Genomic DNA, 27,031 nt, shown 5'->3' on the forward strand with positions numbered 1-27,031 from the left:
GCCAGGAGCGGTCATGCTAAGTTATGCAACCAAGCAGTCTCTGAATCACTTATCCGGATAAATGCCTTATCACAGGCAATTCTGTGAGACAACACATGGCTAAATAGCCTATGTCTCTCTCCCACAATCCCTCATTAGCATATAGCATTGCCACAGAGACAGCCTACCACAGTGCAGCTAGCCTAGTACTTGCATCTTCTTTTCTTCTTTTTCTTTTAGCTGTTCCTGTTAGCGATTGTCACAGTGGATCATCCGTTTCCATTTCTTCCTGTCCTCTGAATCTTGCTCTGTCACACCAGCAACCTGCATGCCCTCTCTCACCACATCCATAAACCTTATCTTAGGCCTTCCTCTTTTCCTCTTACCTGGCAGCTTCATCCTTAGCACCCTTCTCCCAATATACCCTGCATCCTTCCTCAGCACTTGTCCAAACCAAACCATCCAACCTGAGCTGACCCTCTAATATACTAATTTCTAATCCTGTCCATCTTCAGCACACCCAATGCAAATCTTAACAACTTTAACTCTGCCACGTCCAGCTCTGACTCCTGTCTTTTTGTCAGTGCCACCATCTCCAAACCGTATAACAAAGTTGGTCTTACTACTATCTTGTAGACCTTCTCTTTCACTCTTACTGGTACCTGTCTGTCACAAATCACTCCTGACACTTCTCCTCCACCCACTCCATCCTTCCTGCACTCTCTTCTTCACCTCTCTTTCACACTCTCTATTACTCTGAATTGTTGATCCCAAGTATTTAAACTCGTCCACCTTCGCTAAGGGGTGGCCTAACGGTTAAGGTGTTTCCCTTACAAACACAAGGTGCAGGGTTCAAGTCTCACAAGGGATAATTGGCTAGGCTTAAAATGGCTCGCAAGAGCAGTTAGCTTAGTAGAAACCTATGAACCTATGAATACTATTCCTTGTATCCTCACCATTCCTTTGTCCTCCCCCTCATTCACACACACACACACACACATATATTCTGTCTTAATCATGCTGATCTTCATTCCTCTCCTCTCTGGAGCATACCTACACCTCTCCAGGGTCTTCTCAACCTGTTCCATTCACCACCTTTCTCTTCACCATATGCCTCATCTCCCTGTACTCCTATCTACTTTCTTCATCTCTTTGAGAATCCCACTTCTTCTCTTCCACACCTTTCTCTGTATACTCTCCTGTACTTCTTCATTCCACCACCAGGTCTCCTTGTGCCCCTTCCTCTGTCTAGATATCACACCAAGCACCTTTTTAGCTGTCAACCTTAACACCTCTGCTGTGGCTGCCCAGCTATCTGGTAGCTCTTTACTGCCTCCCAGTGCTTGTCTTAACTCTTCTCTGAACTCCACCTTGCAGTTATACTTTTTCAGCTTCCACCATTTCATCCTTGGCACTGCCCTCACTCTCCTCCTCTTCTTCTTGATCGTCAGCATCATACTACATACCACCATCCTATGTCGCCTAACTATGCTTTCCTCTGTCACCACTTTGCATTATCCAATCTCCTTCAGACTGGGCCTCCTGCATAGGATAGAATCCATCTGTGTGCATCTTCCTCCACTCTTGTATGTCATCCTATGCTCCTCCCACTTTTTAAAATATGTATTCACCATAGCCATGTCCATACTTTTTGCAAAATCCACTACCATCTGACCTTCTGCATTCCTATCCTTAACACCATACCTACCCATCACCTCCTCATCCACTCTGTCCCCTTCACCAACATGCCCATTGAAATCCGCTCCAATCACCACTCTCTCACCCTTGGGTACACTCTCCACCACTTCATCCAACTTGCTCCAAAATTTTTTTTCTCATCCATTGCACACCCAACTTGCGGAGCATATGCTGTAACAACATTAATCATCACATCATCAATTTCCAGTTTCATAAACATCAACCTATCTGACACTCTTTTCACCTCCAAAACACTCTTGACATACTGTTCCTTCAGGATAACCCCTGCCTCATTTCTCCTCCCATCTACACCATGGTAGAACAATTTGAACCTGCCTCTGATACACCTGGCCTTACTCCCCATTCATCTGGTCTCTTGCATGCACAATATATCAGCCTTCCTTCTCTCCATCATATCAGCTAGATCTCTCCCTTTACTAGTCATACTGCCAACATTCAGAGTTCCTTCCCTCACTTCCACACTCCTAACTTTCTTCCTCATCTTTTGCCTCCAGGCATGTCTTCCCCCTCTTCTTCTCTTTCTCCTTTGTCAATAGTAGCCCAATCTCCACCAGCAGCTTGTTGGCTAACAATACTGGAGGCAGTCGTTGTTAACCACTATGGAAATCTGTATTGTTTTTGCATATTTAACTGGGCTTGGGACCAGCATGAATAAATACACTGGCTTATGAACCTATAAAAGTGTTTTTGAAGGGGGAGTGTTCTCATATGGGGAACAAGGCCCCTCAGAACTTATATATACTACTCCATGGCCACACTAGCACAGGGAAAAAGGAAAAGCCTCACAGCATACTTATCATTACTTCTGCATAAACTGAAATGATCCCGGCATTGATTTTATATGGAAAATAGTGATTGGGGAGTACACAATTGGTGAGTCTAAATCAACAGATTGAACATCCATCCACTTAGACTGATAGGATACATCTTTTGCTGAATATGCCAAGAACTGCGACAGTTGTACTGCATTCAGAAATTATCTGACAGAAAATTATAGCAAATTTAAAGGTAACTAAATAAAATAACATTCTGAAATTAACTTCAGAATAAGATGTTTTAATGCAGTGCAGAACAGAAAGCTAAAAGTATTTGAGTTTCCAGATTTAGATTTCATGTGTTCCTAATGAATTCTCCATGTATTTCTTTTAGATTTGATGTGACAGGGATTTATCCTGACTCCAAGAAACCAGGAACATACACAGAGGTGCCTTACTGCAAGATTGCTAATTCTGAACTGGTATGTATGAGTTCAGTGTAAATGTGTCACAAATAAACATAGCGACCTATTTGCAGTTCTCTTTGTTTTACACAGGAAGATTATGTTGTTATACAGTATCTTTAAAACAGCAGTGATAATCCTTAAAAGTGATTTATTTAATTGCTGAACTGCAGTGGTAATACAGAATGGTAACGTAGTTACTACAACAAGAATGTTCCTTAGCTTCAATCATATAGATATAGGTCATTGTTTTTGTACTGTATGTAGTCTTCATGCCTACCAAGAACTTGTGCTATTTCAAACTGTATTGAAACACAAACTGTTTTTATTATTCAGAACTTTAGACAGAACAAGCAACACAGCATGGCTAGAGTTTCATCTAGTGCACTCAAATGCAATCTTATTATTCTTTATGTACTCTGTTCGCTGCACACTTGTAATCCAATATACTCTTTGGCTGTCTTCGCCTTATTTCCCATTCTATTTATTTATTTATTAATTACTATAGCTTTTCTGACCCTGTACCAGTCTTCATCTCTCAGTGCCAGCTGGTAAGTTCTTTAATGTCTATAATCTGTTAGTCATTGTTGTGGGACTGAAAGCTAGTGCCTCTTTGGCCAGTATCAAAGCATATGGGGTGTTTTGTTCACTTGACCCCTTCCCCTCAGTATCTATAGGCACTCTGCTGAGGTAAAACCAACAAAGGTGGGTCAAAAGGTATATTTTGTGTGTGTGTGTGTGTGTGTGTGTGTGTGTGTGTGTGTGTGTGTGTGTGTGTGTGTGTAAGGGGTACAAAGAATGCCATTAATGTATATTACAGGGCTGCAACTTACGGGAGGACATTTATTTATAATTTACAAAATTGTGTATGATAGTAACAAGATGGAATGCATTACTGTGGCCATTTCTACATCTTCATCACAAGTACATCAGTTGTAAACAGAGATGGGAGCCAGGTTATGTGTGAAAGCACAAGGCATTTATATGAACACTGTTGAATGATTCTTCATAAGCCGTGTTGCTGGGGGAAATACAGTGTATTTGTGAGCACCACACTGAAATGAATTACTCTAGTCATTGTGTTTTTCCCTTTCTTCACACTCCAGAAACAGAAGTATACTCAAGAAATGGCCATCATTTTTGGGGGGAGAGACAGGTGGCCTTTATGTGAAGGCAGCTATCCATGAAGTTGGCTTCTCATTGTGTGTGTGTGTGTGTGTGTGTGTGTGTGTGTGTGTGTGTGTGTGTGTGTGTGTGCGCAGACACACACACGCACATATAAATAATATATATATGTAAGGGGATGATCAGATGTGTGTGAATAAACTATCATTACAGCTTTGGGTTATGGACATTTTCTGTCATCTTGTCACAGTCAAAGTAGGTGTAGCCTATCAAAGTTTGTATATTTGACTGTGACAAATTGTGGGTGCAAAGAGCTGAAACTTATTCCTGTGATTTTTTTAAGAACACAATGAAGACACAAACTGAGTTTTACCTTTCCAAGTGTAACTTTATTATTATAATTTTAAAGGATCTTTAATGCAGATGGCTTTAGCTTCATTTTACAATAAGTATGAATATTTGTTTTATCTTACGCAGACAAATGCACACGACATAAACTTATAAACACATTGTCAGAGTCTAACATTCTGCATTATATGTGGTTTCTACTGAGAGCATTTTATATATATATATATATATATACACACACACACACACACACACACACACACACACACACACACACACACACACACACACACACACACACACACACACACACATATATATATATATATATATATATATATATATATATATATACACACATATTATATATATATATATATATATATATATATATATATATAAACATGTCATCACTGCAAGTAAAATTACTGTCTGGAATGAATGCATACTCATTTGTCATCACATCAGAACCAAAATCCATATTTATTTCTGAAGGGAAGGATTGTCTTAGCTGACTTGTCATAGTACTATTTCTATTTCTGCTAACACCTTGCTATGCAAGTTGGATATTTGATATTTTTTCTGACTGAAGTCAATCAGATGTTGACAACCTCTTTTCTTGTTCTCCACCCCATCCACAGTTGCAAAGACAGATGTCCTATGGATTAAAGGGAATGTGTTTATATTCAACAAATGACAGATAATGGTCTTTGAACTGTCATTGCATTTTCTCAATGACAGTTTTCAGTGTTGAAATAACTCTCTCAGATTTTGAATATTTGTTTAAGAGTACCTTGGTTAAGATCTATTATGATGGCAGACTCTCTTTCTGTTGGAAAGAAGCTTGAATTTCTTGTCTTACAAACGGCAGACAATTATCTGCAATGAGTATATCTGGAATGCCATGTTATGGAAAAAGAAGGCGAAGAAGTTTATTTAACTTGGTGATCTCAGGGTACTTCACATAGTAGTCAGTACATACTGACTGTCCTTGCGTTGGAATAACTCTCAAGCAGCATTACTCAATGGGCTGTCTGAAATGTTGTGAGGTATCACTGCATCTTTGGACTTTCTTTTGTGCTATATGTTACAGACTAGACTGTGTTTTTTTAACAGCAGCTCAGTATCTCTGGGCATTTTGTAGACAAATTTCAATGTCACATGCCCTTTCATTAAAATTCCCAACTACATTATGTGTCTTCTACCTAGTATAAGATCACAGAGCGTCTTTGGCACAGTTGTTTTATTGGGTTTAAATGTCAGTACCCATGATTCACAAATTTTGGTACAATAGACATAGTGAATTTAAACTAGTGATGGAGCTTTTTAATTCTCATTTAGCCATCCTGTCAGCATCATATTTTTAGGAACTGTAGCTCTAAGTAATTTTCTGATTGATACCGTTTTATCTTTCTGCTATTCACGAAAGGTAAAAAATAATCACTTCAAAGCTTCTTCTTCTTCAGCAGCATACAGAAGTATGTTATGTTAAATTATTTTGACTTTTCCTCTATTCTGAGTATAATGAGAATAAATCAACATTTTGGATCCTAACTTTCCAGTTTTCTACTAAGCTACCTTGAAGTGTGAAAATTCCTGGGAGATGCAGCTGAAAAAAATCCACTGCAAATTAGAATTCACTACTTCCAGACATAAATTTTTGAAAACACATATTTCTTCATTTTTGCTATATATAACACTCCACTCTGACACCATGTAACATCTTAATGGTCTGAAGTTGTTTTTTTCATATGGTCTTCAACTTGTGGACTTGGCCGAATACTGCAGCTCTAGGATCCAACAAATCTAAGCTCCTCCCCAACCCATAATGTCCTGCTCTCCTTCATCCCTCAGATCTCGTTTGCCATATTTTCAAACAGCATGGGATACTGACTATCTGAGCTCCTTTTGGTTTTGTGAGTGAAATTCAAATTTTTTTTCTTATAATTTCCCCTGTCTCCGTTAGTTATCTCCCCTATCCTATTTCTGTAGTGTGTGGGTCCATTCGTTTATATTTTTTCTACTTGTCTTTATTTCTCTTTTCCGTTTCCTAACAAAACAAACAAAAAAAACCCTCTACTGATCTGAAATTTTTGTGTAGCCTTCCTTTTGTGGTTAGCTATATTTAAAGCCCTATCAGCATTTAAAAATGTTTTCCCTGTTAGTTTCCTTGTTTGCCTTTACCATGTCTGACAAGCCAGTTGGGTTCAAAAAGTGTGCTATGCATGGGCATAAAAAATTTGTATATACAGTGCCCACAGAATGCATTGTTTGCTTGGGGGCCTTTCACTTGGACTCATCTTGCTCTATTTGTGGGTTCAATCAGTGTGCTTTCATTGACAGGAGAAACAAACTGGTCCTGAGAGGTCTTCTGCCTTCTTCTTCCTCCTCTTCTGGTTCTCCATCCACTTCAGAGACTCAAAATTTCACCAAGAATCACAAGGATAAGAAAAGGTCCCCAGACAGAAGTTCTTCCTTGCCTGGGGAGCCCTCTCACAAGTCTACCAAAACTTTGGATCCTAAGTCATCGGATCTGAACAGAAGTGAGGAATTGGTCAAGATGCAGTCACCCAGGTTCTCTCCGGAGCCGATTATCTTCATGCCCAAGTCACCACTACTTTGTTCTCCTAGACCAACCTCTAAGCCTCCTTCAGTTGCTTCAGCCACCAGGTCCTCTCAGAGCCTTTCTGAAGCTGAGGTTGACAGAATGCTGATGAAGTTCCTCATGGCACAAATTCAGCTGGGGGTCTTGCCACTTTGTCCACTGTTGGATCTGGTAGCCTTCATCCTGCTTTTGTCCCTATCTCTCCTTCTCCAATCTGACACCCGACATTGGAGTTGTCAGATACAAGGGTCCAGAGAGCTGACACATCGGAGCTGACAGATATGGTACCTTGACTCCTATGGTTGCCCTGAGTAACTCGGCTCCAACAGTTTCAGATCAGAGCAACTCTTGGAACCATAATGCAGGTGTTGGATCCAAGGGTTTGTTGTCAGCTGCAAAGTTTTCAGAGCAGTCTCTTCCCCTCAGAGCCTTGGTGCTTGATACTTTAGCTCTGACTACCCCCTCAGATCCAGGAGGGGGGAACTCATGTGGTTCCTACACCGACAGCTTTGACTCTGGTAGGGTTCTACTCAGATTCCCATTTGCCCTCGGCATTTGAGGTGGTGGAGAGGGTTCTTGGCTCTCCCCCTTGGAGCCCGGTCCCTCCTCAGTAGAATTGGTGCAAGAGGCATACCTTCTGTCTCCTCCCAGTAGCTTGCCCAAAACAGTTTCCAGACTTCTTCCCAGTTGGAACACTTTGAGTCTTCCAATACCTCTCAGGAGCATCTGAGGAGGTCCCTCAAAAGTGTACATGGAAAAGGAGGATGTGGATTCCTCTCCAGAATCTCTCAATGAGGACACTGATTTGGGGGAAGGGGAAGGGTCCCCAAGATCCACACCTGTGGATGCCTCTTTTGGAGACATCATGGAAGTCCTTCACCAGAAGGGTGAGTGGTCCGTCCAAAACCCTAATCCAGATGAGTCAGTGTTCCTGGAAGCCTTTGGGTCAACCCCATCTACATCTTGGATGTCCTCCTCATGGACCGTCTGATAGATCTCATCTCCTGCAGGGCATGGAAGGAGCTGGACACAGTGGAACCCATCCCCAAACACCCAGACAGGATCCTTAGCGCACCCTGTTGATGCCATGGTGGTTTCAGCAGCTACCAGAAAGGAGCTGGGTTAGGAAAGCTCTTCTGTTCAACCTCAAAACAGGGGGTCTTGGATGGTGGGCAGATTCGAGAAGCTGGTTCACACTTTAGCTACCTTGGATTTGCTGATGCTGAGCTATTTGGCACATGTGACCAGACTTCAGCAAGACCTGGTTAAGGAGCTTTCTAGTTATGCCCCAGGGTCCATGTCTGCAGAGGGACAACAAAACTTTCCTCCAGAATGGCCACCCTTCTCTCTATAGCAAATATGTCTATGGGGTTGATCTTGCATGCAGCAGTGGGTACGTCACAGGTGAATGGCTCAGGTATTTCCATAAGGTGCCATGCCTGGATGCAGCTCTGTGATTTCATGGAACTCTTTAAAGTGTCTTTTACTAATGCTCCCTTTGATGGATCATCTTTGACTGGTCCTATTCTTAGAGACACTCTCTCCCAGAGTGAGAAAGAAAGACCTTGTCTGTCATCTGAATCTGTTTTGCCACCCCATTGCGGTCGTTTTGCAGGAACCAGCACGGCAGCAAGAAGTTGTGGTTCTGAAGATCTCAATGTCCTTCCCAGGAATCACCAGGAGAATTTTCCTCCAAAGGCAGAAGTGGAAATGGTTCTAATGGCAGACGCCGCCTTTGTGGCAGAGTGGGTCCCATGAACCAGGGGTCTCAGGAAACCTTCCCAGATAGGCTCAGTCAGTGATCCTGAAGCATTGCCCAGTAGCTGTACTCTAGAGACAGTCAGGGGGACATATTTCTCTACACCCAACAGCCTGGGAAGCCATCACCAAAGACTGTTGGGTGTTGAATGTAATATCCAGAGGCTATGTTTTTCCCTTTTTCCAAACTCCCTCTCCAACCAAATCCCTCCCCGATGTTTCACCCAGTCAGAGGGAGGCTGTGGCATTAGAACTTTCAAAGTTGCTCACAAAAAGAGTCATCCAGACAACCCCCCAAGACCAGCTTGGATCAGGCATCTATTCCAGATTCTTTTTAGTGCCAAAAAAAGGGGAACCTCAGACCTATTCTGGATTTGACAAACCTGAACAAATCTGTTGGCAATTCAAAGTTCCGAATGGTGACAATTCAGTCCATTCTGACCTTCCTGCAGAAGGATGACTGGATGTGCTTGGTGGACCTTCAGGACACATACTATCACATCAAAATGAACAGACACTCCAGAAGGTTTCTCCACTTTTGACTGGAAGCCAATCATTACCAGTTCAGAGAACTTCCCTTTGGTCTCACCACAGCCCCTGGGTGTTCATCAAATGTATTGCAGAAGTGGCAGCTCACCTGAGACTGCAAGGATTCCGCGTGTTTCCCTACCTGGACAATTGGCTACTCACTGCTCCCATCAGGTGTCGACTTCTCCAAGCCAGGGATTACCTACTTCAGCTAGCCTCAACCATGGGCATCTCCATCTATCTGAAGAAATCTCACCTACATCCAGTATAGGTGATAGAATTCATAAGAGCCCATCTAGACATGACTCATTGCTTAGTCCTTCTTCCTTCAGACAGGATCTCAACTATTTGACTCCATGTCAAACAGCTTCTAGACATTTCTATGCCTCCAGTGTATCTTGTCCTAAGAGCATTGGGCTCCATGGCTGCCACTAACACTCTTGTTCCTATAGCTCATTTCCACATGACAGTCCTTCAATGGACTCTAGCAGTTTAATGGTACCGCCTTTCTTATCATCTAAGCCATCTGATCAGACTGTCTCATGTTTGTAAGGAATCTCTTCTCTGGTAGCTTCATTCGCAGGTTGTAGAACAGGGTTGTCCCTTTATCCTTCTGCCCTCAAAGGCCACAGTGACCATGGATGCCTCCTAGCTTGGGTGGGGGGCCATTTCTATGTCAGACAGTCCAAAGCACCTGGTCCTGTTTAGAGACCAATTTGCACATAAATGTCCTGAAAATGAGAGCGGTTCTTCTAGCATTGTAAGCTCTTCATACCTCTCTTCCTTCAGGGATCATTGCAGTTCATTCAGACAACATGTCAGTTGTTTGGTACATCAACAAGCAGGGAGGAACCAAGTCTTATCCCTTTTGTCGAGAGGCCATGAGGTTGTGGCAATGGGTGATCTCCTCCAACCACATTTCAGGGAAGTCAAACATTCTTGTAGACAGGCTCAGCAGGACTGTTCTGATGTTTTATGAGTGGTCTATGAATCCTTCAGTGGCAGACATGATCTTCCAGAAATGGGGTCAACCTTGCTGTGATCTCTTCTCTTCTCCTTCTAACACCAAGTGCCATGAGTTCTTTGCCCCGATCCCCCCTCAGGGACAGTCATTAAGAGATGCTCCAGTCCATGTTTGGCCCCCTGGTCTGCTTTATGCTCAGCCCCCCTCCCCCATCATTCCCAAGTTTCTTCAGAAAGCTCAGAGGTTGAAGAGAAAAGTTATCCTCATTGCTCCCTTTTGGCCTCAATAAATGTGGCTTCCCTTCCTTTGGTCTCATCTAATGTGCTCACCATGGACTCTGGATCCCACAACAGACCTCCTGTCTCATCGTCTCATCCCTTGGGATGTCTTCACCCAGATCTATCCAACCTGAAGTTGACCACTTGGTTGCTGCAATTCCATTGATGGCTAGAAATCCTGGGCTTTCTTCCCCAGTTAGAGAGATTTTAGTAGCAGCACATAAACCTTCCACCAGGAAAATATATAACAGTAAGTGGAAGAGATTTTCTGTTTGGGCCCACTGAAACCAACTTGATCCTTTTACAGCTCCTGTTTCTGCTGTGTTAGATTTTTTGATGTCCATTTTTCATAATGGAGCTTGCTTCTTCACTGTCAAGGTTCAACTGGCAGCTATTTCTAACTTTCATGTTGGGAAAAATTCATTACCTTTGGCCTCTTCCAAGCTGTGGAAGACTTACTTTCCTCAAAGGCACCTTTCTTCTTCATCCTCCCATTCAGGATCCCACTCTCCCTTAGGACCTTACCATGGTCTTACAAGCATTTTTTTGTGCCTCCTTTCAAACCAGCAGCAAAGGTCTATTTTGAAGTTTTTGTGTTGGAAGACTGCTTTTTTAGTAGTTATCATTTCAGCTAAAAGAGTGTCTATACTTCAAGCATTATTTATCAAACACCCTATTTGGTCTTTCACAAAGCTAGAGTTATGTTGCACACCAGTCCTTCCTTCCTTCCTTCCTTCCTGCCCAAGGTTGTGTCTGAGGTTAATAATAATCAGGTAGTAAATCTTTCAGTATTCTTCCCTAAATTCCAAAACAGAGGAGCGTACTAACTCCATATGCTGGATGTGTATAGAGAATTATGCTTTTATTTGATTAGAATTAAACACTTCAGGAAGTCTGACCAGCTTTTTGTTTCTTATTCTGAAGCTAAATTTGGGAAACTAATTTCCAAGGTTTCTCTGGCAAATTGGATTATAAGCTGTATTTCTCTGGTGTACTCCAATAAAGGGATTCCCTTACCACTACCCATCAAAGCTCATTCCAGTCAGTATTCACCTTTGCTGCCTTCTGGTCTAGAATGCCTATTCATGATATTTGTTCTATAGCTACTTGGTCTAACTCACATGCTTTCATATCTCACTACAAATTGGACATTATTTCTAGGAACAGGGCCTCCTTTGGTTCTGCTGTGCTCTGGAATACCCTTCCATAAGGGCCTCCCAAGATTTACATAGCTGGAGACTATGTCCCACAGGTTGAAGACGAAATTAAAACAACTTCAGATAAAGAAGTTATGTACTTACCATAATGTTCTATCTGAGTTGTTGCTTTTTCATTTGCTCTAAAACCTTCCCACCCTCCCTTCAACATTATTTCTTTTGGAGACCTGGCAGATGTTTTGGTGACTCCTGTATCCTTGTTGAGCCCCTGAAGTCTCCTTGTTCTTTCCCTTCAGGGACGTAAGCTTTTTGATTTATATCTATATATACATATATATCTAGCTATCTAAATATATAAACATATATATATATATATATATATATATATATATAGAGAGAGAGAGAGAGAGGGAGTTGTATTTGTATTACACAATTGTTTTTAAGGCAGAAAACTTGATCTGAGGGTTGAAGGGGAGCAGTGTGTTATGGGTAGGGAAGGAGCTCATATTTTACATACCCCAGAACTATAATATTCGACTGAGTTGGATCCAAGATCGGATCCGAACCCACAGGTTGAAGACCAAATGAAAAAGCAACAACTCGGATGGAATGTTATGGTAAGTACGTAACTTCTTTTTTTAGCTGCTATAATATCTTTAATCAAACTGCTTTGCAGAAGAAATATGCACCATGTGATATGCCAACTCCATGTAGTACAATATTAATGTACTTAAAGGACATATATAGCTTATATACTACAACTTCTTTGGAGGAGTGAAGAGCAATTGCAGAGTTTCCTGTCTTTTGGCACATCAGTTTAATAGCTTGTGAGAGTCTGCTTAACTGGTTTTGTATTGGCTGAAGAAGATGAGGATATAAAATCTGAGTGCTGTCTTTTATTGTTTAGTGTTGAGGGGTGAAGTGAAGAATGTACTGATTATAATTCTGGCATGCTTGTCCTATGACAAGGGGTAAAGGCCTGGAAAATGTTGGGCATTATGTAGAAAATTGAGGAATGGTAGTCATCACTGCCCCACTTGATATGCATTAGAAGTCCATTTCACCAGTGTTGAAAACTGGAAGTGTTCAGTTGCTAGGTCTGTTTAAGCAGTAATACACTCCCAACTAAAATTTTTGAATGAATTGAACTGAATGCTGAACACAAGGTTTGAAGTATATCCCTAAAACATTTGTAAGAACATACTGGGTAAAGAACAAAGTCTGAACTACAGAGGTCATGTGGATATACTAAACTGTATTAAAAAAAATCAAATTCGTAGATAACTGCCTCATTTACAATAATATAGTAGCTTTCTAGTCTATCTTTGATCTGTGAAAAATATCACTTTATTCCTCTTGCTATAGTGAAACAACTGATTGCCCAAGACCACTGTGCTCTGTTTTGAGGGCATTCCTCCCTTCTCCAATGTTGATTAGTTGTAGAGTTGATATATACAAGCTCAGAGATGCAGCGGACTCACCCTGCATGTGGGCACAGGGGGTCCCCCTGCAAAAACACTAGTTTCAAACTGTCCTGTTACTTTGTCTATAACAGGCAATTTTCAGTGAAATGCAGTTATGACTGCTAGTCATACCTCTCAACTGTACCAAATTCTTTGGTATTTACTGATTTTTGGCTCAAAATAATAGGGTGCCACGAATTCTCAAACGGCCCCTTTAAATCTCAATTTCAGTTTAATTCTTTTTTTTTTTTTAATTAAAAAAGGATACCAGGGCACTGAGGGTACGGGAGAGACAGGACATAGAAAATCAAAGGATAATCAGGTACGTCTATCTAGTTTTTCATAACGAATTTGATTATTCTTTTTTTTTTCTATGTCCTGTCTCTCCCGTATCTTCAGTGTCCTGGTATCCTCTCTCATTGGTTTCAAGTATCCAGTTTTGTAAGTTCATTACTTTTTTTTTTTAAGTGAAAGGAAAGTAAACCTTTTATACATTTATTAATGGAAAAAAGTCTGGGCGACCGGATCTTTTTCTATTGGTATCTGCTTGGATTTACAATGGGCACACTGGTTGGGCTGACCAATCAGCGTACTACTTTTTCAATATAAATAGACAGTCGCTGTATAATATGGAAGTTAGGGCCATCAGCCTTGTCTGTCATTAAATATAGTTATAAATAGCTATCATACCTCTCAGTTGTACAGTGGAACTTCGGATTACATGTGTTAATAGGGAATTTAGGGTCATCAGCCTTGTCTGTCATTAAATATAATTATAAATAACTGTCATACCCCTCAGTTGTACAGATTTGTAGAGAATCTTCAGATTTGTACCTCATATTTTTGTTCCATTTTTGTAGAATTGTGGTTTATTAGCAAATTTCTGGCAAATCATTGAAGATTTAATCCAGAAAATAATGACAGACATTTGAGTTTCAGACTTCATACCAGTTAGAAAATGAGCAATATTTAAAAATTATCCTTATTTCTGGGCCTTTGTCCTCCCATTATTTACAACTTTGTCCAGATTTCTTGCTGTAAGAGGTTGAGAGGTATGAACCCGATGAGATTGTTGAACTTAATGGGATGAAATGGGACAGATGACTAGAACCTCAAGCATGGATGTGCTGTGAAATTCTGCCATTTTAAATGCATTTTTCAGTTTTAGTGTTTTAGTTCTCTTTATATACATATTATTCCAGGCAACAAACTCACTTATGCTAATAAATATTTTATCTGGAAAATTTTAAAATTAATCTTAGCTGCATTAGTTTGAGTGTCTGTGTTTGTGATTATGTCTTCAGACATTATTACTTCTGTGTCTGATTTTGTAGTTCTTAGCTGCATTCACTGCACAGGTTGCTTTGTCATATTTGCTCTTGTGTTTTATCTGTATAGGGTGTGTATTTTCAAAGTTAATATTAAATTGGGGAACATTTTCTCAGTTATCATCTGAATGTCAATATCCCACAATTCTGCCTGAGTGGGTGGAGTTATATTATTGTGTATGCAAATTTTATGTTAATCAGTGTCCAGATTTTTGGCCAGTTGTACCTACTTTTCATGTGCCTTTTTCAGATTTGTGATGTCTCCAGGTTGAGAGGTATGCTGCTAGTAGTCAAAGCTTCTATTGTGGGTGCCTCAGTACTGTTTGTATGGGTCTGGGTGTGCAGTAACAATGCTATAATTTGAGGATAAACCTGATATGTGATATACTTGACTATAACTGTAAATAGTTTTGTGGCTTGAATGGCTCACTGTAATGCCGGCCACTTTAATATGATACAGAAGCTTGTTACAATATAACATCAATGTAGCTAAAACTAGTCTGTGTGCCTGCCAGTCACAATTTATAAGACTGCTTGTGCAGACTCTCATGTATGTATAAAAGGATTTGAATGTGTCATGCAAAAGTGCTGTTTGAATGTATTATTAGTGTGACATGAAGTAGCCTTGTTGGGGACCCTCCAAGCTGATGTTTGCTGGAGGTCCCCAAATTATTAACTTTGTCCCTGGGGTGAGGAATAATGCAGTACACAACAAATAATAAATAATGACAAATTCATAACTGAATGTTTCAAATATAATTCTAATGCTTTGTTAAATATTTTGGCTCATTATTAGTGGAAATGTACATATTTATATGCATATATCTGTGTGTGTGTGTGTGTGTGTGTGTGTGTGTGTGTGTGTGTGTGTGTGTGTGTGTGTGTGTGTGTGTGTTTGTGTGTGTGTGTGTGTTTATTTATATATATAAATTTTTGATTCAAACCCATTTGATCATAACTAGCCCTCTGAACAGAATGTTTGTAGAATACTATCTTCTATGGGAGCCTTTGCACCTTACAACTCCCATCCAGAAGGTGACTCTCTACAGCTCCTCTTAATTATAGCTAACTCTGATGTTGCCAGATATTTAGAAGAGTCATAATTTACAATGCCCAAGTGCTCCATGAATCAGCTAGTCAAACAGTTTTGCTGAAACTGTTGTTGTCAATCAAATGACATGCAAGTAACATTTGATCTTCTCTGGTGCTTTCACTGCAACAGTAAATCCTAACATTCATATCTGTCTTCATTTATGAACAATTCCCTACCTGGAATATCTCTAAGTAGTGCACTATTCTCTGCAAAGAACTAGAGGAGGTCTTTCAACACTTAGTTACCGATGCAGGTTAAACAAGTTTCCCTTATTTATCTAAACATTGTTTCACAGTCTATCAGTTCTTCAAGCTGTTTTGTGAGTATTGTTGGCGCCTGGTGACAATTTAGTTTTTATTCTTCAAGCTGTTTTGTGAGTATTGTTGGCTCCCAGTGACAATTTAGTTTTCATTCCTGTTTTAGTGTTTGTTCTTCAGTCAAAATTGAGGAATGCAGCAAAGAAAAGTTAAGGCCACAGAGTCAGTGAGAATTATGTTTGTAATAGCAGGCAGAGTTTAAAGATTTTTGAACCCAGTGTTTGTTTTGAAGTCACTTGAGAGGGAAAATAAGTATTCTTTTAAGCTGAAATGTCAAGAGAAAATGGAAAAACAATGATAAATACTCAAAAATGTGCTAAAAACTGCACACAATAAAAAATATCCTTAGATTCTGCTTATAATCAACATACGTCAGTCATGTCAGAGTCTGGTACATCCTCAAAGGTTTCTTCCTAATATAGAGATATGAAGACAACCAAACATCACTTAAACAGTTTGCCCCAGTGTCTGTCTTTGATTTATTCCCTGGCACCTTCCACCCTTTGACTCTGAATACTTACAGGTCAAGGAGGCTGAGGATCATGAATGTCAAATAATGGAGGAGGCTACCATTATGGTAGCTTAAAAGGCTTGCACTACTGTACAGCCACTGACCAACTCTCTGATGTTTTCTTTACCAGCATTCAACTACAGATCTATGGCAAATTGTCTTCTTTCTTACATGTCTAATCAAGTGATAGCATTGGTCACCAATGAAGGATTATGAATGTCTGTTTAGCGTTGAATGAGAATATTCATCTGTGCTCACAAATCCATCCATGCATCCATCCATGCATCCATGCATCCATCCATCCATCACCCCTATTTCCCATTTTTGCACATGGGGTTGGGGTTTCACATTAACAGCGACCATCATCTAGAGCCAATGATGTCCACATATTAAAGAAGAAAAATAACAGCCTCTTTCCTTTTTCTTCTGAGAATGAATATTTTCATTTGTCATAGACTTTTTCATCTCAGCTTATTAAATTAGATCATGCAAATATTTCATTTCAGTCATCATTATCCACCCTTTAAAATTACTTTTATTAAAACTCTCCATAATATGGAAGAGCTGCTCAAACAACATACTGTAGAGAGGCCTTCATCAAAGAGATATACTTCAAAATTATTAAGCTTGCCAGAAACTTAGGTCAAGATTCTCCCTATGTTTAATACTTTTCAGGGTATTATCAAACATATCAGGTTATAACCTGGCATTTAGGCACCCTCATATAGGTCTGCAACATGAGAAGGATAGCCCAGACTTATTTTTCATTTTAAAAGTAGGTTCTGTTAACTTGTTTTGTCCATTCACATCAGCATCCAATATAAAGAGAATCAAGAAGATGAAGAAGAAGAGGAGGAGAGCGAGGGCAAGGATCAAATGGTGGAAGGTGAAAAAGGATGACTATGAGGTGGAGTTCAAGGAAGAGTTAAGACTGCACTGGGTGGCAGTAAAGAGCTACCAGGTAGCTGGGCAGCCACAGCAGAGGTGGTAAGGGAGACAGCTAGAAAGGTGCTTGGTGTGACATCTGGACAGAGGAAAGAGGACAAGGAGACCTGGTGGTGGAATGAGGAACTGCATGAGGGTATACAGAGGAAGAGCTAGGTGAAGAAGTGGGATTGTCAGAGAGATGAAGAAAGTAGACTGGAGTACAAGGAGATGAGGCGTATGGTGAAGGGAGAGGTGGCAAAGGTGAAGGATAAGGCATATGGCGAGTTGTATGAAAGGCTGGATACTAAGGAGGGAGAAAAGGAGCTGCACTGATTGGCTAGACAGAAGGACCAAGCTGGGAAAGATGTGCAGCAGATTATGGCGATAAAGGACAATAAGAGAAACATACTCACAAACAAGGAGAGTGCATTGAACAGATGGAAAGAGTACTTTGAGGGGCTGATGAGAATGAGAGAGAGAGAGAGAAGGTTGGATGATGTGGGGATAGTGAATCAGGAAGTGCAGTGGATTAGCAAGGAGGAAGTAAGGACAGTTATGAATAAGGATGAAGAATGGCAAATCTGTTGGTGCAGATGACATACCTGTGGAAGCATGGATGTGTTAGGAGAGATAGTACTGGAGTTTTTAGCTACATTGTTTAATGAAGTCTTGGAAAGTGAGAGGATGCCTGAGGAATGGAGAAGTGTATTGGTATTGATTTTTAAGAATAAGGGTGATGTGTGGAGCTGTAGTAACTACAGCGGGATAAAACTGATCAGTCACAGCATGAAGTTATGGGAAAGAGTTGTGGAAGCTAGATTAAGAAGGGAGGTGATGATTAGTGATAAGCAGTGTGGTTTCATGCCAGGAAAGAGCACTACAGATGCGATGTTTGCTCGGAGGGTGTTGATGGAGAAGTATAGAGAAGTCAGAAGGAGTTGCATTGTATCTTTGTAGACTTATAGAAAGCATATGACAGGGTGCCTAGACAGGATTTATGGTATTGTATGAGGAAGCCGGGAGTGACAGAGAAGTATGTAAGAGTGGTACAGGATATCTATGAGGGTAGTGTGACATTAGTGAGGTCTGCAGTAGGAGTGATGGATGCGTTCAAGGTAGAGGTGGGATTACATCAAGGATCAGCTTGAGCCCTTATTTGCAATGGAAATGGACAGGTTGACAGATGAGATCAGACAGGAGTCCCCCTGGACTATAATGTTTGTGGATGACATTGTGATCTATAGTGAGAGTAGCGAACAGGTTGAGAAGATCGTGGAGAGGTGGAGATATGCTCTAGGGAGGAGAGGAATGAAGGTCAGCAGGACTAAGACAGAATATATGTGTGTAAATGAGAGGAAAGACAGAGTTCATAGGTTCATAGTTTAGTACTAAGCTAACTGCCTTGTGAGACTCAGCCACCCTCCCACCCCAATAAATTCCGGACCTTGGTAACACTAGTCTGTATGACCTACCACTAAGCCATGACTCTCATGTATGACCTACCACTAAGCCATGACTCTCATAAGAGTAATAGTGAGGATGCAGGGAGTAGAGTTGGCAACGGTGGATGAGGTTAAATACTGGGGATCAACAATTCAGAGTAATGGTGAGTGTGAAAGAGAGGTGAAGGAGAGAGTGCAGGCAGGTGATGTGAGTGGAAAAGAGTGTCAGGAATAATTTGTGACAGACAGGTACCAGTAAGAGTGAAATGGAAGGTCTAGAAGATGGTAGTGAGACCAGCTATGTTATATAGGTTGGAGACGGTGGCACTGATGAAAAGACAGGAGTCAGAGCTGGAGGAGGCAGAGTTAAAGATGTTAAGATTTGCATTGGGAGTGACAAGGATGGACATGATTAGAAATGAGTATATTAGAAAGTCAGCTCAGGTTGGACGGTTTAGAGACAAAGCCAGATAGGTGAGATTGCGTTGGTTTGGACATGTGCTAAGGAGGGATACTGGGTATATTGGGAAAATGATGCTAAGGATGAAGCTGCCAAGTAAGAGGAAAAGAGGAGGGCCTAAGATAAGGTTTATGGATGTGGAGAAAGAAGACATGCAGGTGATTGGTGTGACAGCGCAAGATGCAGAGGACAGGAAGAAATGGAAACAGATGATCCACTGTGGTGACCCTTAATGGTAGCAGACAAAAGAAAAAGAAGGAAACATGAAGAAGGAGAAGATCAGCATCCAAAATAAATTTACTTTTGGGTGTCTTACCTTATTATAAGGAGGCAGGATCTTTGGAAAGATTTCGTAAAAAAGATTTCCACCTCTATCTCTAACAAAAAAAATTAGGTGAAGATGTAATGATAAGGATTAAAGATTGTTATGAGATTATTACATAGTTGATGACAACACCAGTACTATAGATTGTGTAACTGTGACAACAAAGACATCCCTGAAAAAGATTACAATTTACAGAGTGTGTAGACCATCAAAGTCGTGCTGCTGACCAAGAGGAATTTGTATATTTCTTGCATGAAACACAGAAGTAAAAAATGATAGTAGCTGGGGACTTAAATTTATCAGAATATTGGGATAATATTGATTCTGTATTGATAAGGATATTATTTGCAGCATATGTTCAGGAATAACAATTGCTGTAGATTATACCTACTAGAGCATATAACATACTCGACATTGTTTGTCTTCCTAAAGAAATGACTGTTACTTCATGTCAAGTTTTACCACTTTTGATGTGCAGTGATCATGGGGTTATAAACGTTAAATTACTGCTAGATACTGCTGCCAAAATGAAACCAGTGCACAGAAGATTGATAACCGACTATATGGAAGCAAACAGTCCCTATGTAAAATTAATTGGAGTGATGCTTTCATTGGAAAGACTGCTAAAGGAATCTGGCAAATTTGGAAAGGAAAATTGAATGCAAAAAATAAATAAATAAAAATAAAAATGTTTAACGTGTAGATCTAAGCACACAAGGTCAGGAGGATATATTTCCATAAGAACAGAATACTTAAGATGAGCAATAGAAAAAAAAAGTATGTGTAGATTTTAAAATGTATTCTCAAACACAACATATTATAGAAACTTTTATGCAACACAGTTTGGCTATACAAAGGGGGTGATAAAGTGCCAGCAATATTCAAGTAATTTCTGATAATAAAATTAAATTAGATTATATTGAAAATGAAGAGTATGCAAACTGAGCCCAAACAAACCAAAGGGAGTATACAGAATTCCTAATAATGACCTGAAAACATTTCAGCATGAATTTACAGTACCATTATATCTGTTGTTCAGTAGGTTATTTAAGTGTGGGGAGATTTATCAAGGTTGAAGACAAGCAATTGTTAAATCCATCCTTAAGGAGAAAGGGAATAGGGCAAACCCAGAGTCATATATACCCATAGGTTTACTTTCTTTATGGGGAAAAAGAATAGAAAAGGTTATATTGAATAAATTATTCCCACAATTGGAAAGATTGGGACTTGAAACTGTATAACAGCATTCATATGTTGAAAATGAGTGTTTTATGAAACAGCAAACATTCATATGAGTGACCCTCTAAACAGCAATCAGTTTAGAGTGAATGCTAATATGAGCAAATATTCAAAACATAAACAGTTATTACTCTTTATTTTTTGCAGGGAGGGCAAGCTCCCATGCACCCCAGACCCCCTGCTAATTATATATATTCTAACTTCATGATTGCACAACAGTGGGGTAAGGGCAGATTCCTTTACCTCACTGTACCACAATCCCATCCAAAAGACTGCCGGCAGAAACTACATTAGGAAGAACATTCACTCACACAAGCATTTGCATTTTTTTACAGCACAAAAAAGCATTTGCTCAAAGGAGCATTAGCTCGTCCCAATTGTAACTGTTGAACATAGATCTATAACTGCTTGTAACATGATGTTCTATAATATTATAGAAGATATAAATGAAAAATTGTACTGTGATGTAATTTATATACACCTAACTTCAACCTTTGATAGGATCATACTCAAAAGATTGACAATAAATTAGAACAACTAGATATTTTTGTAAATCTTCTTAAGATGGATAGCTGCTTATCTTACAAATAGGAAATGGCAAGTATCATACAGCAATTGGACAAGCGAAACTCTAGTTTTCATTTAGGGTGTCCCACAAGGCTCTGTCCTAGGCCCTTACATCTTTAGGTTACATCTTTCAGCTCTATCTTTTTCATCTGAGATATTCTAGAGTCTGTATACAGATGACTTGAGAATGGGTAAACTGATTACATCTGTAGCAAACAGAGTATGTCGCCAAAATAACTTGACTAAATTAGCCATTTAGTCATTGTAGACCAATATTTATACTTGTTTATTTTCCTTTGTTGACTGTGAAAGTCTGACTGGGCAAAACCCATCTTCAGAGGAGGCCATGCAAGAAAACCTCCACAAAGGTTAACAAAACTACATCCAGTTTTATATAGGTTTAAAGACATTGGACATACAGGGACATTTTATATAACATCTATCTATCTATATTTAAAAGAATGCAATTGATTTTTACATATTGATAGCAAATAAGGAATCTTTTTACATCATTTAATGACTGTGAAGTACATTAACAGTTTTTGTAACAGTATCTTTACACTGCAACAATGATAAGGACTACTGCACTGTATGACAGAACTGGAACAGAAAAGGTGTATTAATTAGCAATGGTAATATTTTCTCAGGGTTGCCAAAGATACATTAGAAAAATATGCAGTCTCGAGTTGAAAGCGAAATGAAGAAAAGAGAGAGCAGTGAGAGAGAGACAGAGAGAAAAAACAGTGGTAGCAGAGGAAAGGGAAGACTATGGAGAGTATTTGGAAATAATTATGTGTTGAGAAGGAAATATTAGATGAAAAAAGATTAGTTGTGCCAGGTGAGATAAAAAGCAAGGAAAGAAGTGTGATGTGGCGCATAGAAAGGAAGTGAGTAAAGATAAAGTTAGAAAGGATTTAGGTAATGGATGAGAGTGTTATCAGCTATGTTGTATGTATGGGTAGATGTAGCAGGAGTAGAAGAAGAGGCTAGAATTCCAGTTAATGTAAATGATTGCGCAGACCTAGCCAGGAGAGGTACATGAGCATAGTTAGTTGTCATTCAGGTGTTGTTTAAGTTGGGCTTTAATAATTTATCTGTCAGTTTGAAAGCATAGGGAAATGAGTTCCAAAATGTCAAGAATTAACAGGTTGCTAGCAAAAGGGATTTGTCAGTAGATCTAAGGTCTATTACAGGAATAGAGATGAAATATATTTTTAAGCATGGACATTTTTCAGGTGTATTTATAAGTTTATGAGCAGTGATTAGTTGGGAGTATTTCAGGTAAAGGGGAAGTTCTAGCCAATTTAGTTCTTTAAGAGCTTTGCAGTGATGGGTTTTGACAGGGATATTTGTGACAAATTTGGCAATTTTATTATAGCATGTCTCAGGTTTAGACTTACCACTTTTGTTTAAGTTTGTTAGTACTGATGAGACACATAGAAGAGATGAGAATAGGTAAGTTGTGGTTATCAGTTCTCTAGTAGAGTATGTAAGGTATGGTTTGGCTCTGTAGAGGGACTCTAGTTTGATGTTTGTGTTTTTTAATACCTTGTAATAGGTAGTGGTTGAATTTTAATTTTTCATCAATTATGATGCCCAATAACGTAGTCTGAGAAACTGTTTCAATGTTCCTGTTTTTTGTTGAGAAAATATGAAAGGAGGATTTTTGTTCTGTATACCTCTTGGGAGTAAAGAGCATTCATTTATTTTGTTAGGTTTTCAGGAGTAGGTGGTAGTCAGAGAGCCAATATTCTACTGCATTAAAAATGAGTTGGGTAAGTTCTTTGAGTTTGGGGAGGATAGGGGAGGAGCAGATAAGTGTGGAGCGTTGTACTGCATGATGTTGGCCTGGGTTGTTGCAATATGTAGTTTATTTGTGAATATGTTGAATAATTAAGCAGTAACCCAGATGGGTGTGGGTAATGCTGGATTTACCCATGGTTGGTCTGGTTTGGTCACGAGGGCGAAGCCAACTGTGGGTAACTCCAGCATTGCCCACACTCAGTCATGGATTATTGCTATTATACAATGACATTATTTAAGAAAAAAATACTTACTTTTCTTAAATAATGTCTTTGTATAATGCCTCCGCCATGCCCTTCCACATTTTGAATGTATCCTGTGGCTGTTTTGATGTACTGCAGATGCTTATGGGACTTATTTTCCAATGCTTACACAGTACATCAGTGCTGTGTAACTGTTTCTATGGAGAAAGGAAGATCTCCGTTGCTTCTTCTTCTTTTTTTTTTTAATACAAAAAGGAAACCAGGAGACTTTTTACCTTGGGCAGAGTCAAGAGAGATAAAATAAAAGGATAATCAGGTAAGTTTTTTAAGTTTGGCAGAATTTACCTGATTATCCTTTTATTTTTGTCTGCATCATCTCCCTCTATTGGTTTAAGTCTTACGGTTTCTTTTTATAGTAAAAACAAAAGTAAAAGTAAAAAAAATGCGAGATATACTAAAGGGAAAAAGTCTGGGCGATTGGACTTTTTTCCGTTAGTATACTCTCTGATTTACAATGGGCACGCTGGTTGGGCTGGCCAATCAGCGTGCTCGTTTTTGAATATATTCAACCGGTTACTAAATAATAGTGGTCCCAAAACTGAACACTCTGGGACTCCTATAATGGCTAGTAGAAGTGAGGAAAAGTTTTTGCTGCCATTTGACAGTATGTTATCTAGAAAAGAGGTAGCTGTGGCACCGAGACAGGAATGACTGACTAAGAGCAAGAAACGAAAGAAGCAGCACACACTGGATAAAGAATAATTTTTACTGGATTCTGGTACCTCGGCCTTCGCCTTCACATGGAATAATGTTGTAAAATACAAACCAGTATAAATACACATCTTGCACAATCAATCATGTCAATTAAATAATTAATCAATCAAATGCTTCACTAGTTAAAGAAATATACATCCATATAAATAAACTCATATATAAATAAATATTCAACAGAATAAATATTACTTTATATGTTATGATTCTAAATTCATACCATTGGGAAATAGTGTTCCAAAATTTACAATAAACCTGGATTCCATATTCAATAGTTTATTTTGAAAATTAATATTACTTTCTCCCATTCCCCATGGTTTAGCCAAAATGCTAAATTTGAAACCAGAATGATCCCCCCCATGAAAATGGTGGAAGTGGCACGCAACTGGACTATCAAGTCTGCTATTCCTAATATCCCCCAGATGTTCCAAGATTCTTAACTTAACCCTGCATTTTGTTTGTCCTATATACCATTTTTGTTCTGATTGTGCAAGATGTGTATTTATACTGGTTTGTATTTTACAACATTATTCCATGTGAAGGCGAAGGCCGAGGTACCAGAATCCAGTAAAAATTATTCTTTATCCAGTGTGTGCTGCTTCTTTCGTTTTTTTGTGGAGATTTGTTGGATTTTCGGATCCTGTAGTGTGTGTTTTCCTTGACTAAGAGCAAGGGCAGATAGCTCAGATGGAAGTTTTTGGTAGGAGACAGCATCAAAGGCTTTTGAGAGTTCCATGGAAGGAGGATCCTAAGTTGCTTTCATTTCTGTTTTGATTGATGGTATTAGAGAAACTAAGTGTGCCTTCTGTGGAAGGTTGGGCGCCGGGCTGGCAACTCGACACCGTAAAACTCCACTGCCAATCATGAGCGGACAGGTGATCTGCTGTAGTGACCCCTAGGTTGTTTAAACTAAGCATATGAGGTTTGGGAGAAATAGACAGAGAGTTTAATATGCAATATAACACACAATGATTGAAACTGTAGACTAATTTATTGACCTGCTTTGAGTCTTCCAGTTGGTTAATGATAGTTCTAAAAGTATAGGCTGTATACAAATATTTATATAAAGTCTAGGATATCAGAAATAATGAAATAATTATTTGTATGTTACATAAGACTCAAATATGGAATAATATGGAAGCCTTATAAGAAAACTAACACGAGTGAATTGGAAAGTACAGGAGACGTATTCCTAGACCATCCATAGATGTGAAAATTTAAGTTATTATGAAATATTTAAATATTGTAACCTGTATCGTACTTTATATAGATAATTAAGAGGACTTTATTCAGGTATATAGGGCATTTAGAGACAACTACCTCTTTTATGAATGTCAAAGAGTAGTAGAGATTCATCAGACAACTTGTTTAGGAGAATATATATGAATAAGAGATGTACTAATTGGTTCTGTGAGAGAGAAGCTGATGCATTGAACTGACAATCAAATTATAATAAAACACTCATTATTCCAGACATTTGTAAGAACAACTTAGTCACATATGGAAATTATTGTATTAATATATTAGCCGTCTAGAAAGGTGTTATTACCTATGCCTAAAAGATTTGTATGTCTCAGTGTTTCCAGTTATTTTGCTGATAATTATCTACAAATCACATCACCACAGCATTTGCCAATATATATATATATATATATATATATATATATATATATATATACACACACACACACACACACATATACATATTTGCATGATTATTCTCATGACACAAATTAGGCAGTTATAAACTTGTTCCCAAGGGATATATTTTTCCAAGGTTATCATTCCATCTAATTTCTTTTTTATGGATATAATTTCCTTATTCCTGACTAAGATTTAATTTATGATCACTTAAATTTATTTCTAGAAAATTTGCTCTTTCATTTAATAATAAATTATCATGCTGAGTTCATGTTCACATAAACAATTTTACTAACCTTTTATTTAAACACATTTACTAGTAAGACGAGTATCATATCAGTAGATACTCCCAGGGATTCATTAAAGGGTGTAGCACAAGCTCTATGTTTAGTGCTAAAAAGGCCCTTTTCCTACAGTGTGGCAGTTTGCAGTTCAGAGGCATGTTCACCATGATGAGGTAAGACCTCATTATCAGCTAATTTGCATGTCTCTGAATCACATTTACTACCATGCTATGGAGATCATTGCTCATCTATAGGTGCCTCCCTGTAGGAGGTTCAGGTCGACAGAACATGGCTAATTAGCATATGTCTCTCTGCCAGGAGTGTCTCATTAGTATTCACCATGGCAGCAAGGCCAGCCCTAAATGGTGATACATGTCTTCATGGTAAAGGACCTTGCAGCACCATGTCAGGGCTGTTGCTGAATTGGGAAAGGGTACTTTGACATGTACATGTTGCAGTGCCTTCTTGAATCTGATTCACTGTGTCATAAATACCTTTCAAGATAATTCCAAGAATCCTGTCTGTCCTTATACCCTTTGTTATTAGGATTTATCAAGATTTAATGTATGTAAGTTTGCAGCAAATATAATTTAGACAGGAAAATTTGTCAGAGCTCCTAGTTTAATTTTGAATGGCACAATACTGTAGTTAATAGCATTGTTACCTCACACCAAGCGCTTCTCTGGTTCAGTACTTTTTTGTGGCACTTTGTATGGAATATATGGGTCCTCCCTTTGTCCACATGAGCTTTCTCTGGGTACTCAAGTTTTCTTTTTCATCCAAAAAACATGCTTTAGCTGGAATGGCAACTCTGAATTGCTCTTAGGTGTATGTCCAGTATGTGTGAAATACAGACGAAAGGCCAGGCAATTTACTCCATTCCTTACACTCCTTTATTGGCCCCCCTCTAACTTAAGTTCATAGGTTCATAAGTTCATACTAGGCTATCTGCCTAAGGGCATTTATAAGCCTAGCCC

General features: G+C 39.1%; 1 protein-coding gene across 1 annotated transcript in view; it reads left to right on the plus strand.

The window, feature by feature from the left end:
* The window catches only part of LEXM (lymphocyte expansion molecule), a 351,176-nt gene that overhangs the window by 106,890 nt on the left and 217,255 nt on the right, over positions 1-27,031 (plus strand). Inside the window, exon 2 of the mRNA XM_044085500.1 lies at positions 2,848-2,935. Within this exon, the coding sequence (XP_043941435.1) occupies positions 2,848-2,935 (88 nt within the window). The remainder of the gene's footprint in view (positions 1-2,847; positions 2,936-27,031) is intronic.

Source organism: Protopterus annectens, chromosome 10.part0 (genome assembly GCF_019279795.1).
Source record: "Protopterus annectens isolate FY-2018-M chromosome 10.part0, PAN1.0, whole genome shotgun sequence".
Classification (NCBI taxonomy): Eukaryota; Metazoa; Chordata; order Ceratodontiformes; family Protopteridae; genus Protopterus; species Protopterus annectens.